This window comes from Dipodomys merriami, unplaced genomic scaffold (assembly GCF_024711535.1).
Source record: "Dipodomys merriami isolate MVZ:Mamm:240054 unplaced genomic scaffold, mDipMer1.0.p SCAF_1, whole genome shotgun sequence".
Classification (NCBI taxonomy): domain Eukaryota; kingdom Metazoa; phylum Chordata; class Mammalia; order Rodentia; family Heteromyidae; genus Dipodomys; species Dipodomys merriami.
The window spans coordinates 75206088-75219040 of NW_027202270.1; the positions used below are offsets into that span (position 1 = coordinate 75206088).

The 12953-nt window shown below is 35.6% G+C and overlaps 1 protein-coding gene across 1 annotated transcript in view; it reads right to left on the bottom strand.

Moving 5' to 3' along the window:
* Thsd7b (thrombospondin type 1 domain containing 7B) overlaps window positions 1-12953 on the bottom strand; it is a 798478-nt gene that overhangs the window by 613029 nt on the left and 172496 nt on the right. Inside the window, exon 2 of the mRNA XM_070038225.1 lies at window positions 4225-5035. Coding sequence (XP_069894326.1) covers window positions 4225-5035 — 811 coding nt within the window. The remainder of the gene's footprint in view (window positions 1-4224; window positions 5036-12953) is intronic.

Sequence of the window (12953 nt, forward strand, 5' to 3'; positions counted from 1 at the left end):
ACCTCAGTCACACATCCACATCAAGCTTTTTGTGGTTAGAGAAAAGAGTCTAATGCACTTTCCTGGCAGGGATGTCTGAACTGTGATCCTCAACCTCCTGAGTAGCTAAGATTATAGGCTTGAGCCACCAGCACCCAGCTTAAAAAACATTTCATTTTTTTGTTGGTTGTGGGGCTTGAACTCAGGGCTGGTGTGCTGTCTCTGAACTCTCTTTGCTCAAGTAATGGTTTTCTAGAGGTTAATTGGAGATAAGAGTCTCACAGACTTTTCTGCCTGGTTTGGCTTTGAACCGTGATCCTCAGATCTCACCTTCCTGAGTAGCTGGGATTACAGGCATAAGCCACCAGCTTCCAGCTTAAAAACAATGTTTTAATCAGATATCATGCTTCCCTGTGTTCATATTCTAAAAGAACAAAAAAAATTCCTGAAACCCATCAGCAGTTATAACAAAATAGCAACATACAAGGTCATTATGCATAATATCAACTGATTTCTTGTACATCACCATAGAGTAATGGGAATCTGAAGCACAAAAAAAAATCTATTTCTATTATCACTTAAAACATTATGTATATATGATACATATGATATGCTATATATAATCTATATTATATAAGATATAGTCTATTATATATAAGGGGTATATATTCAAATATTATATAATACATACAATATAATATATGAAAATATAACATATAAGACATATTTATAAAAACTAAGTAATATATAATTAAGCATTAGTATGTACTATATATAACATGCCATATATAATATAGCATGTATTATGTGTATCATATTATACTATAATTTGTTATATAATAATATACATAGTTATATTAACATAGTTTACATAGTTTATATTAGTAATTTATATTTGTTGATCATATTAATATTAATACTAATTGATATTTGTATCTTGATATATTTTATTTATTTATTTATTTGTTAATCATTGGGCCTGAACTCTGGGCCTGGGTGCTGTCCCTCAGTTCTTCAGCTCAAGGCTAGTGCTCTACCACCTGAGCCACAGCACCACTTCTGGCTTTTTCTACTTATGTGGTGCTGAGGAATAGAATCCAGGGCCTCATGCATGCAAGGCAAGTGCTCTACCACTGAGCCACCTTCCTAGCCCTCTTGATATATTTTAAGTATATAATACATATCATGATCTTATATACTCATATTTCATATTACATATGTACATATATACATATCTATATAAAGCAAAATCTGTACATAAAACAGAGTTGAATTCAGTCATAGATTGCATAACTTCTTCTATCACTATGTCAAGATTTCCCATAGAAATAACTGAAGTGAAGAAAGGTTTATTTTGGCTCATAATTTCAGACTTTTAGAGCCATCATGATGGTCAAGGTGTGTAGAACAGCCAACATCATGGCATCAGGAAAGTGGAAAGAAAGGATGCCTATGCTCACAGGCTCTCCTGCTTTTTGACAATTATTCCATCTGTGACCAAGTCTATGGGGTGGTGTTGCCCACAGTCAAGGTGTGTCTCCCATCTTACATAATTTCCTCTGAAACACCTTCACAGACACAGTAAAATTTCAGCTATACTAATTTCCCATGTATTTCTCAATCCATGTAAATTGACAATTCAAGTACATTCAGTATTACAAAACCTCTCTTGTCAACCTGACAAAGAAAATATCCCCTAAATATCCCCCACTGCACGCCTAGCCATTAATAAGGTCATGTCCATCTTATAAGATAAAATACATTCAGTCCACCTCTAAAAGTCCTGATAGTTTTAATAATTTAAATATGATTCAAAGGTCAAGTTTAAAGTCTTCTCTGTCACTCAAAGCAAACGTTTAGCTATGAGTCAATTTAAAATTGGGTCAATTTCACTACTGCTAAAGGCTATCCTCCTATATTTTAGAGGGAAAGCCATGTGCTAATGTCTTTTCTTATGAGGGCACTAATACCATATTCAGGGTTCCATGCTCACGACCTAACTAACTTCCCAAGTCCCCATCTTCAATCCAAACATTTGGTTTTCAACACTTAAACTCTTTCAACACTTAATTTTTGGGGGGCTTGGGGACAAAAGTTAGTCCATGGCAGGGACTAATTTTGTTAGAATTGATAAACCAATAATGATATACTATTATCTAAAACTCCATAATTTGTATTTGGTTTCACTGTTTGTGCAGATGCAATAGGTTTGACAAGTATATGATAACATGTAACCACCACTGCAGTATCATCCAGAGTGGATTTGGTACCCTATAAATCCTCTGTTGATGTCTCTCTCCACTGTTCTGAACTTCTGGCAGTCATTTTTGATACTATCTCCATTGTGTTGCCTTTTTCAAAATGCCACAGAATTGAAATCATACAGTATGTTGACCAGCATCACTGGACTTTGCTAAGACCCTTGTAAACTGTGACTCTTCTGTGTATCCTCATGGCAGAAGAGAAAGAGCAAGTTCTTAGGATTCTTATAATAATACAAATGTCATTCAAGAAGGTTCCACATTCAGGATCTAATTAGCTCCCAAAGTTCCCACCTTCTTGTATCATTGGATTTCCAACTAGAATTTCACCATATGAATCTTAGGAGCTCAATCATTTAGTATATAACACAACTAGAGCAAAAATAGCTCACATTAATGTAAGAGCTTAAGCATAGGGGAACCTGTTTGATTGATGAGGGAGTATCTGGGTACTAGCTGAACTTCTCAACTTTCTATAAGCCTGAAAGTGATGCAGAAATTACAATCTATTTTTAATGAGAAAGATGAGCAAATACAGGGGCTGGGAAGGTGGCTCAGTGGTAGAGCGCTTGCCTTGCATGCATGAGGCCCTGGGTTCGATTCCTCAGCACCCCATAAGCAGAAAGAAAAAAGCCAAAAGTGGTGCTATGGCTCAAGTGGTAGAGCGCTAGCCTTGAGCTGAAGAGCTGAGGGACAGCGCCCAGGCCCAGAGTTCAGGCCCCACGACTGGACCTCCCCCCAAAAAAGAAAAAAAAAGATGAGCAAATACAAATGGAACGAAAAATTTCAATGTAATGCTCACTGAAGAATGTCAGGATTCAATTTTTTAAAACAATATTCTTACATAATCCCAACTACACATTTACATATACTGTGTAAATCAATTGCTTAATCTTCTGGACTTACAGAGATAAGCAATAAAAAGCTACAAAACACACTTCAAGGTTCTTGCCAATTGTATATGGCATGAATCAGAACAATGTATAAAGTGATATGTACTTAGTTCATAAACAGCAGAAGTTGTCTTCTATGGAACTCAAGATAACAGCAACTGATAAAATAAATAATTCAAGAGAGCAGTGCCATGTTGTTAAGAATTTAATTACTATTGAAGTGGATCTTATCTGGGAAGAAATTTAGCAATATACCAATACTTGAACTTAGAGTTGCAGGAAAAATTAATTACTATTATCTACATATTTCTATGCTTATGTTTTGGTGTTGTAAACTATATATTTTTGTGTGCCAATTCTGAGACTTGAGTTCAGGGTCTGGGCACTGTTCTTAAGCTTTAGTACTCAAGGCTAGTGTTCTACTCCTTAAGTCGCAGATCCACTTCTAGCTTTGTGGTTGATTAGAGATAAAAGTCTCATAGACTTGCCTGGCTTGGTTTGAACTGTGATCCTCAGATGTCAACCTCCTGAGTAGCTACAGTTACAGGCATGAAACACTAGGCCTGGCATACACGAGTCCTGAGTAGCTACAGTTACAGGCATGAAACAGTAGTGCCTGGCATACACGAGAATTTAAAAAATGAAATTAAATAATTTTAGAATCTAAAGTTATGTGTTTAAGAGTTTAATCCTGCTAGAGGTAGATAATTCTAATTATTGCTAAATTTCCCTTTTTCTTCAGTAGTACCTAAAACTGCACTCTTGGATTAACTTCTAGTATTACTATTAATATAAAAATTGTCTAACTCAGATACATGTCTTCATAATGGTGAAAACAAAAGTAAGCAGAAACAAAACAGAAATTGAAGATAAAGCATGAAGAAAAATGGTAAATATTGATATAATCCAAATCTCAATTTTGAGAGTAAACTTGAATTTTTGTATGACTGCATTAGCTATACAAGAATTTAAAGGAGCATTTTCATTATACGACAACATTTCTAACATTCATCATTGAAACTGAATATTAAATGAGAGAAACTTCTGAAAACCCGACTTACAGTCAAAGGCAAGAACTGAAGACTTCTTACCTTAGTAGGGTATTTTTTCCGTCACTTCTGGTGCACCAAACTTGCCGGGTTTGATAACCAATCTCTACATCCCAGTGCTGGGAATGGTAGTGTGCTTTGTAGCTCTGATGTTTAAAGGCCACTTCCTCCTTTGAATCGGAACTAAAATCCAAAGCAGTTCTTCCATTGAGGTTCATTTCTTTAAGATGAGGGAGTCTACATTTACTCCATGGTCCAACTTTAAGGCTGAAAGTATGTTCCTCTTCCCCAAGAGGGCAGGAAATGGGCACATCACAAGCTCTTGATTCAGTCAGGTTTGGGCATTGCAAACCTCCATAAAGCGGGGGCGCAATGGCCACCCTAGTTCTGTGCTGCAAGTTCTTCCCACACCCTTGGCTACACTTGGACCAGGGTGAGAACTCCGACACAACACAATCCCGGGGGCAAGGAATGAGGCAGGCTTGTTCTGTGGGGGGCTGAGGAGCAAAGTGTTCACAGATTTCACTGGCGACCATGGTTCTGTTCAGCTTCTGTAGGCAGCGCACTGTCCGGTGCTGTAGGCCGTGCTGAGCTGTCACACAGTCCACGGCTTTGGGCTTGACTTCACCCTGAGCGTAAGGAACAAGGACACAGCGATGCCAATCAGAAACTTCCCACTGGAAGAGGTCACGGTGCCAGTCACAGACTCGGAAGCAACTTCTTTCCCTTGGAGGCTTGCTTCCCTCATCACAGTGAGACAGAGGGCTTGTCCACCCTTCAACATGAAAACACCATACTGCTCGACTCTGAACTCCTCCAACTCCACAGTCTCCTGAACACCTTCCCCAGGGACCTACAGGTAGAAACACAAGAGTAACAATTACTCAGAGACCTCATTCACCCACCTCCATGGAAACAGAGCTTAAGGAACATAGTTCCCACCATAATTGCCATCAAATTACAAATTATGGATAGAAGAGAGACAATATAACTTAGTGACTTTGGATTCCACATCAGTTTGCCTTTGCTGAAATCTAATTCTCTGATCAGCAGCAATGTACACATACAAGCATTATTTGAACTTGCTAAGCTTTATTATCACATATAAGGTAGAAAATAATAAAAGCACGACTTGCAGAGTTGCTGAGGATCAATTGTATAATGAGGGTGTCAAGGAGCCAATATACTTTAATAAATGATTGGTGTCATTATGATTATTATGTTCCAAAGCCGATATATCCAACTCAATATTAATACTTTCTAGTTAGACAGGATTTCATCTAAAAGAAAAGCCCTAAAGCCAGGATTTTAATAAAGGAGGATTTTCCCCACATGTTTCCAATCTTTCAGCTCATATTCTAAGAAGCACCAAATAAAAATGTGTGTTAGAGAAAACTTAAAGTATCCCAAATATATTTTCATTTTTTAAATAACTGCCCTCAGATTTTGGTTAGTGCTTTCAACGAATTGTATGAAGAAAATAAAAATCTGAGGAGCCAGAGGGAAAAGTAGACAAGAAGCAGCATTGTACTATCTTCTATGGATATCCTACTGCTAGAATCTGTAATATGTACTGCTGTAGATTTTTTGGGTTCTTTGAGGTAAGGTATTACTATGCTGTCTAGGCTGAGTTTCAGCTACAGGGCTCAAGCCATCCACTTTGCTCTGCCTTAAATGTAATTGGGACTACTTAGCCGATGGATTCTGAAGTGTACTTCAGACAAAGGTACTCCAGATTCCAGACAAAGCTTCCAGGATTGGCTTATCAAAACACAAGATCTTTTCACTGTAATTAGTTTGTATAGGAAAGAGTGCAAAAAGAAAACTCCCCCAAACCCCCCAAATCCAGACACCTCATCTGTTGACATATCAGCCTCACTTATCTAGTAGGTGGATCATGAAGCTTTTCACAAAGACAAGTAGTAATCACATTTTATAGCAATGAAAATAAATTAGTTCTCCCCTTTCATTTTACTTTAATGTATAATACAAACATGAAAAAAGGTTTTATAAGGTTAACTAGGTAACCCCTGCCACCAAGTCAGATCTTTGATGGTTATTAATTCACTTCACTCAATGAGCAGCATATTCACACAGGTGAGATAGAAGGTACATTATCTCTCTTTCCTCAAATCTTAGCCCCCTCTCCAAATGCCAGCTTGTAGAAATTATTTTCACTTTGCATCCATTACATTTGAAAGAATGTACACAACTCATAAGTTCTGGAGAGAACACTCTGTGTCTCCAGAGGGAAAAATCTGTTGGCATCTGAGGCTACATGCTACAATGAGTATTTCTCATGTTATCAGGGAAATAGTAGCTGCTCTTTCTAACATATGTTGTCACCCAGTTGTTCCTCAGACTTTGCTTCTGCTCAATTAAACTTAACATTCTTACTAATATAGTGTTGGTCTGCCAATGGCTTCCGTAAATTTCTAAAAGAGATCAACATAGAAAATATGTTCTCCTTCTTTTAGTGCCCATACACTAAAGACATCCCTTGCTAAAACCAAAAGACCAAGTTTTGTTGGAATCATTCAGCTTGTACTCAACAAAATTTGCCTGTTTCCTTCCCTTAAAGTGTTTTCTGCATTGATTACTCATGGATTCAGTGCATCCAGATGGAGAATGATGTTCCCAACATTAGATGATTCTATCAGTGATTCTCCATTTTGGTGTTGTATTTTTTCACAGATTACCTACAGTGTAAACATAACAACTTTAGATTTTGTTTGTTACTTAAAAGTAATCTGATGCCAGGTACCACACCTGTAATCCTACTTACTCAGGAGTCTGAGATCTGAGGATAATGATTTCAAAACAGCCTAGCCAGGAAAGTTTGTGAGATTCTTTTGTTTAAGTTTGTTATTGTAAAAATACTGTACAGAGGGGTTACAGTTACATGAGCAAGGTAATGAGTACATTTCTTATCAAGCATTGTTGCCTCCTCCTTTGTTGTTCCCCTGCCATCCCTTCCCTCCCATCTCCACAACTGCATCCCCCTCCCTAAATTGTAAAGTTTGTTTTTCGACATAGTGTCTTGTACATCTCATTACTACAATGGGTCCACCTGTATCACTATTTAAACTATTTGTTTTTTCCCTTCTCCTCCCCAAATTATACCAACATCAAATACAGTGAAAACATAGGTTATACCATGGGGGAGGGACATACAAAGCAACAAAAAAATCACATGGTACCTTATAAATGCATTAGAAACAATAGCAAGGAAGAAAAACCCACTTGTGTCCCTTTTTGTGGTGTTCTGAGACTCATCTCAATTTAACAATCAAAAAAAAAAAACCCAGAAACAGAGCTGTGGCTCAAGTGATAGAGCACTATCCTTGAACACAAAGCCTCAGGGAGAGTGCCCAAGCTCTCAATTCAATTCTGATGATGGCACATACACACACACAAACATAAAAAGAAAAGCAGACCCAGTTATTCAAGAAAAGAATATTTCAGAAACACATTATTGCACCAAGCTTCAAATTTTTAAATTAACCATAAAAGATAGAATTGGATAAAATTCAACAAACTTTTCTGTAAGGCACTATGCAATTTGAAATAATGGCTGTCAGTGTTTTTGCTCAGGTATAGATAATTCCTACTCAGAATTTTTGTGCTGGAATAAAGAAAGATCAGAAAATATAAGCTATTTCTAATCAATCTTGAACAAGTTAATATTCAATTAAATTCAATTAGAACATCCTTTCAAGTGGCTCTTGTTCTTCCTTTTAAAGCTTTTGACTAAGTCTTTTTCTTACAAGTATACTTCTGTTTTCTTTTTTAAGTTCTCTAGTTGCTTTCAAAATTAAGATAGCTCTTTTTGTTATTTGAGATGATTAAAGTTTTAAACTTAATAAATGACTATTCTTCATTTACTTTCATAGCCTCTATTTATGCAAAAATTTTAACAAAGAACAATGTTTTCCTAGCTCAAGGGAAGACAAAATACAAAATGAGGGAAGAGGTAACAATGTTCAGCAAGAAATGTACTCATTACCATACATACGTAACTGTATCCTCTCTGTACATCACCATAATAATAAATTTTAAAAAAGAATCTAAAATGGTTAGCACCACAGATCAATTTCTTAGCATAGTAATGATCTCTTATTTGTTGGTAAATATCCTTTGGATATGAGTGGAATGATAATGAACACTAGACATGAGCAATATTTGGAACAATTTCTCTGTTCAGTTCCTGGAGGTTTAGGACAGCAGTTCCCATTTGGCAAAGTATGTAATGTTTATAAAGATTAGACATGATACTTTTAAGAAGGCAGAATCAAGTAATCCTCACGCTAAAGCAAATTGTGAGGACAGCTAAAACCATGTAAATAACAAGCAAAAAATGAATATTGTATGCTTAAAACAAATCAAGAACAAATTGCAAGTAAGACACACAAGATGGAGACAGGACTATTAGCAATTGACCTATAATGATTTGCATTTCCCAGGCAAGGAGAGAAAATATGTTCTGGGGTTTATTCAGTTTTATTTGGCAATGAACTTTTAATACATAAAAGCGTGAAACTCACACAGCCTTGAGGGGTTTTGCCATTTCAAGATACATGTATATTGACGTAAAATGTGATCTTCAGTTTGAGAAATTTTATATCATTTGTCCAAGCTCAGAAAAAACAGAAAAGATTAAACAGTTGAGCAATTGCTTGGAGAAAAAGGAATATCACATTAAAAAGTCATGTTCACGCTGGTGCTGGTAGTTCACACCTATAATCCTAGTTACTCAGGAAACTGAGATCTGAGGATTACAGTTCAAAGCCAGCCTGGGCAGGAATGTCCATGAGACTCTTATCTCCAATTAACCACCAGGAAACTGGAAGTGGTGCTATGGCTAAAGTGGTAGAGCAGCTCACCTTGAACTGAAGAGCTCAGAGCCTAGGCTCAGAGTTCAAACCCCACAACCAGAAAAAAAAGGCCTCTTCAGGTTATATATCAAACTAGTCTAAACAAACATACAAAAATCACTCATTTAAGCATAATTTCAGCCATTTTTATATTTCATAATTGGAAAATAAGTACCAACTATTAAAAAAAAAACAAGCCAGGCACTAATGGCTCAGGCTTGTAATACTGGCTATTAAGAAAATAGGATCCATGTCTAGATTTCAAATTAGCTTGGACAGAAAAGTAAATGAAAATAAAGTTTGTAAAAATCCTCCAAAATAATCACTACAGAGACACATAGTATAGTAAAATATATTCTGGATATTAGACTTTTGTCTGACATATATCCTATTTTGGAGTCTTTCTTTTTAGCTTGTTATCTATGTCCTTTGCTATTCAGAAACTTTTAAGCTTCATGTAATATCATTTATCAAGTCTTTCTTTGATTTGTTGGGTTTCTGGATCTCTGGAAACAGGTACTCAAAATGCTTGGGGTGGGCTCAAGGAAAAATGGATGACAAATGAAGAGGAGATGAAGGAAAGTATGTAGTTAAGATTCCAGTATATGTCAGACAAAATTAATAAGAGTGAGTGAAGAGGAGGGATAGGTGAGAGTATTGAAAGGAATGACCAAGATATATTGATCAAGATATATTGATTCATAAACTGCTTTGTTTAATAGCAACTCCTTTGTACAACAAGAATAAAAATAAGCCCTAATGTTTCTCTTATTACTTTCTGTAATTTTTCATGGTTTCAGATCTACCATTGAGGTCTTTGATCCATGTTGAATTGATATTGGTGCAAGGTGATATATAAGGATCTAGTTTCAGTTTTCTGCCTGTGGATATCCAGTTTTCCCAGTACCATTTGTTGAAGAGGCTGTCTTTTTGTTTATCTGAGGCACCATAATGTGATACTAGCATTTCTCTGCATCTTACACAGAGATGGCTTATGGTTCCAAGGAGGATGCTGTTGAGGGGAAACAGGAATGTTCTGGATGTAGAGTTCAAACATGACTGATGCTAACTCAAGACTAATAGAAAGCTTCTGAGCATGCACTAGGCTACTTGGGAATTTTTTTAACTGTGCTTGATTGAAACTACATGTAATAAATTAAAAATAAGGTGTACTAAACTGTACTATATCCTCTTTGAGATAAAACAGTCACCTTTGAATAAACTGATATTTTAAGCCATCTTGGTATTCTGTGTGTGTGCTAGTACTAAGGCTTGAACTTGGATTCTGGGCATGGTCCTTTAACTTTTTCTGCCCAAGGCTAAGGTTTTTGATGGTTAATTACAGATAAGAGTCTTACAGACAATCCTTTACCACCTGACTTCCAATTATAATCACCAGATCACAGCCTCCTGAGTAGCTAGTCCCATGTAAGTTTTAAATAAAGTTTTAAAATGTGGCTAAATAAAATATTTTACATGGTAAAATAGTATTGATAAACAGTAAGATCATTTTTTACAGTTTTTAAATTTAATTTTAATTAGATACATTAATAATGAAAGATGGTTTACGTTGATGATTCTATGGATATATACAATGCACTTTTAACAAGCTCATCTTATATGTTCTTTGTACATGTATTATATATTAGTATAAAATATTATACTACATGTCTTATACTGTTAGTCACTTTCCTCCTCTCTTGTTTCACAGTGTTTGGTGAGTTTCCGTGTATATGTGTGTATGTGTATGTGTGTGTGTGTGTGTGTGTGTGTGTGTGTGTGTGTGTGTGTGTGTGTGTGTGTGTGTGTGTGTGTGTAATGTACTTCAATCCTCTTCATTCCCCAGTATTATTTTCCCCCTCTCCCTCCCATTGATCCTATCTTAGAAAGAATCTGTGAATCCTTTGTTTTAATGTGTTTTTGGCAGTGAGTGCAGATACATGAATGTTCTAATGTAATATTCTTCTGCAAGCAGAAAAGTGCTGGCAAATTTTATTCTCTTAATTAAGTTACCCTTAACTGGATTAGTTAAATGAATGTATCACTCAGTCTTAGTCATCATGTTTGAGCCAAATTGCTGTAGGCATGAATTAAGGTGTGGTGTGTGGTAAAATGCCTGAAAAACAGAAGAAAAAGGACTTTCTAAGTCAGAGAAAATAAACACACTCTCCAGAGTTTTTGAACAATGCTAGCCACTGTTTGAAGTAACCACCTTGATTTAGTGCCATTCATGCCAAAAGAAGAGATGTTTGTTTTATTATTCATTTTTTCTAGCCATAGCTTTTATTACATTGACATTGTTATATTTTTAACTTGGGCAAAGGTATTGAGGATTGACCTGAGTGATAAGGCAGGACTTTAGCATCTTAAGCAAATTATTTGTGGATAATTATTTTTACCAATGCTCATATTATTTTACATATACCTCAAAATCATATAATCTGAAATAAACCAACAATGACTTACTTGTATGGTACCTCATCTCCATGAAATAACCAGAAATTTCTATAATAAATTCCACTTCTCAGAAATCATCTACATTGACTATAAAATAATCAAAGCAATACTATCTTATATAGCAGAAACTTATCTAAGAAATTTTACTTTCTTAGTTGTCTCCTAAAGAGCAGAGCATGAGAAAAAGTGGCATTTATTTATTAAAAAGACATTTAAATACCTTAAATACTACCTCCTATTAGACAGGTAGTATGTAAGACTTTTGTAATATAAAAATTAGTAAGACATTACATACTTCTTTCAATATGCACTCCATGCAATGTCAATCTACTCATGAAGAAGCCACATATTTCCCTTTTCTGTCTACTTTGTAGACTATATTAACAATATGAACTTTTTCATTTCTCACAGGTTGTTGGACCTAAAGTAGTAAGGCAGGTACACATGAAACAAAATGAGAAGAGTTTGTAAGGCTAGATTTCTAAATTGTGATAGTTGAACAACATATTATAAGAAAATTTGTATAACCAGCTAATATTTCATAATTTTTGAAGAAAAAATATGCTTATTATGCATAATCATTGCTCAGTAATGGTTATAAGTAATATAATTATGAGAAAAATAAAAAATGTAAAAACATAGAAATATATGTAGGTAAGAAAGAAGTAAATTTCCAGTACAGTTCATTCAAAACATCTCCTTTCATTGTTTATAGCCATGATCCTTCATTAACACTGTTAAAAAATATTACATCTGGGACAATATGTTTTAAAGTATTCAAATAAATCTTGGAGAATTTTAATAGGAAAAGTTGAGCTACTAAATACAAAATAATTTCCAGAGGTATAAAAAATATTTATATCTCACTCACATATGCACAATCATTTTTGCTTCTATCCTTGCTCTTTTTTTGGTGGGTGGTGGGGCTTGAACTCTGGGCCTGAGTACTGTCCCTCAGCTTTTCAGCTCAAGGCCAGTGCTCTACTGTTTGAGCCACAGTGCCACTTCTGGTTTTCTGAGTGGTTTATTGGCGATAAGATCTAATGGACTTTCCTGCCCAAGCTGGCTTTGAACCACAATCCTCAGATCTCAGCCTCCTGACTAGTTAGGATTATAGGCATAAGCCACCAGTGCCCGGCTATCCCTGCACTTTCTATATGATTGTATTTTCTTTGACACTAATAGCAGATTTTAAATCCATTTCATCTGTATGCAAAGATTCCTCTGACTTAAAAGCAAAGTTCCAATGTTATTTATCACTTTTGTTTATGTATTGTTAGTTGCCAGTGGCTAGAATATCCATTAAAAGTAGCTCTATGGCAAAAGTAGATTAGAAATATATCTGAAAAACTCATCAACAAATGCCAACACCACTGGAGGCAGAAAACCACTCTTTAAAAACTGTGTAACAATATTTGTGGTTTGAATCCTACTTTCTAC